General features: G+C 53.1%; 1 protein-coding gene across 2 annotated transcripts in view; it reads left to right on the top strand.

Annotated features, from left to right (window-relative positions):
- The window catches only part of LOC123183052 (disease resistance protein RGA2), a 14,271-nt gene extending 13,331 nt beyond the window's left edge, over nt 1-940 (top strand). Inside the window, exon 4 of one of the 2 annotated variants that reach the window (XM_044595785.1) lies at nt 632-940. In XM_044595785.1, coding sequence (XP_044451720.1) covers nt 632-901 — 270 coding nt within the window. In that variant the 3' untranslated portion in view covers nt 902-940. The remainder of the gene's footprint in view (nt 1-631) is intronic. The other variant, XM_044595780.1, reaches the window with a different exon arrangement.
- The last annotated feature ends 1,246 nt before the right edge of the window (nt 941-2,186 follow it).

Raw genomic sequence — 2,186 nt, 5'->3', positions numbered from 1 at the left:
CATCTTCTTTTCTTCCTCATCGTCTTCGTCAAGAACAATGGGTCTTGCATGGTCGCCTGCCGCCGGTGCCCTGGACAGCATCTGCACCTCGTCGTTCTCGGCCTCCGGCGACCCGAACGTGCTACTCCAGTACGCCACCACACGTTGGTCGTCAGGCGCCTTGTACTGATTGTACTTGGCCCATTTTACCCGTTGTCGAGCGTCGCCGGAGTCTACCTGATTCATGGCCCAGCGCAGGATGTCCACTAACATCGCGCCCTTGGCCGGGTCCGGAACCAGCGTCTTCAGCTCGTCCGGCGTAGCCTTCTCCACAGCATCGGCCTCCTTGTGCATGTCATCGATGCAACTCAAGTTCGAGCACACTTTCATGGTCTGCTCGAACTTCTTGCGGTCACCGAGCGAGCACCCAAGGAAGAAGGCCCTCCATCCAATGCCCCAGGGGAAAGGGTTGGGGTTGGAGTTGGAGTTCATGCCGAGGGGCAGGTGGTGAAACAGAGAGGTGGAACATGAGAGGTGATGAAACAGAGGGGGTTTGAGTGCGTTGCTGAGTTAGTGGGGTGGGTTAATATAGGAGCGTTAGGCCGATATGAATGAATGCTGACCTTTGAACTGTGAGCTGTTCATAATGCAGATGTACAAGGGCAAGGAGGTCGTGCCACCAATGGAGAAGGGCAATGAGGTTGTGCCTCCATTGGTCGAAGTGCCAGTGCAGGATCACCCAAGCTCCAAGCGGAGGAACTATGGCCACTTCCATCAGGAGGCAGAACCAAACCACTTCCGCAAGGTTATCCTTGCTCCAATGCTGGAGAGTCTGCCATTGCCTCTGGACTTCACGAAGCACTTCCCCGCCATCCCTACAGAGTTCAAGCTCAAGACGAACACCGCTGCGCATGGAGGGTGACGGTGAGGGTGATCAACGGCAGGGTCACCCTTAATCAGGGTTAGGCCACCTTCGCCGCCGTTCACCATATCATGATCGGGTACATGCTGACGTTCAAGTTGGTGTCCCCCGACACCATGAAGGTGATCGTCTTCAACGACGAGGGCATGGAGGTGGTCACCAAGTGCAAGGAGCACGGCAATGCCTTCGTCGCGACCGCCTGAGGTCGTGTTGGCCGTTCCTTGTTAGTTCTTGCTTTAAGACTTGGGTTTCGTTTAGAACTTGTCATACTGTGTTGGTTTAAAACTTCTTCTGCATGGTTAAGACTTATGTTTGTGCCTAAGACTCTTTTGTTGCTACTAGTTTAGTTGTTAGTAGTTCATGTGTGTCTTTGGTAACCTCACCACATCGAGGAGGAGGTTACCACACAACTGTCCTGGATGCAACCAAACAACCAGACTTGTGTTTCCCCTCAAACAAGTCCGCAACCAAACAACAAGCCTTTCGTTTTAGCACATTCAGATTAAAGATGATGCTGGCAACCAATCAACATGCAAATGTTGGTTTTTAGCCTGCATATGCTCAGCCAGGCCCTACTGAAATAAGTATGCAAAATGTTAAAAAACGATGCAGGTAATCAAACGCGCCACGAGCATGTGTGGATAAATCCGCCACGAGCATGTGTGGATCGGAGACAGCCCATGAGTGGACACGGCCATATGGGTGTGGACGAGCGAGCTGGGCACGTCCGTTGCGTGCCCGTCGGTCACGTCCGGAGCAGGCACCCCATAACGTCGCACGCGCGCGCCACGGGGGTCGGGCGGGTGGGCAGGCGTGCGCCGGTCACGTGGCCTCGGGTCCCTCCCGCAACAACTCCGTGCGATGATGCACCGATGCGCCATGCATGGGCTTTGGTTGGGTTGGGTAGTTCGCTCCTCGTTTGTACTACCTTGGTGAAGTGACACGACGGCGGCCGGGGATGGATGCGGCAGCGGAGTTATGGATGTCACGCGCATGTACATGTGGGGATGGTGATGCCCATGGCATATGGCATGAGTCGAATTTAATGAGCATCGATCCATCCAGGACATGCTGCTACGACTTTTAAATGAAGATGAACAACTGGCCGGACATGCACGTACTCTACTGCTCACGTTTATTTACGCTCGCTCTCATCGTCGTTCCTGGTAAGAGTTAATAAAACCAACACGATGTGGGCTAGGTTTGCATGAAACATGACCTTACTGTTTTGGTATAAAACCCAATTCTCAGTCTTTATTTTGCAAAAAAAAAAACACCAGTTAGC

Source organism: Triticum aestivum, chromosome 1D, assembly GCF_018294505.1.
Source record: "Triticum aestivum cultivar Chinese Spring chromosome 1D, IWGSC CS RefSeq v2.1, whole genome shotgun sequence".
NCBI classification, from domain to species: domain Eukaryota; kingdom Viridiplantae; phylum Streptophyta; class Magnoliopsida; order Poales; family Poaceae; genus Triticum; species Triticum aestivum.
Note: the sequence above shows the minus strand (reverse complement) of the source record. Positions and strands in the feature narration are given on the sequence as shown.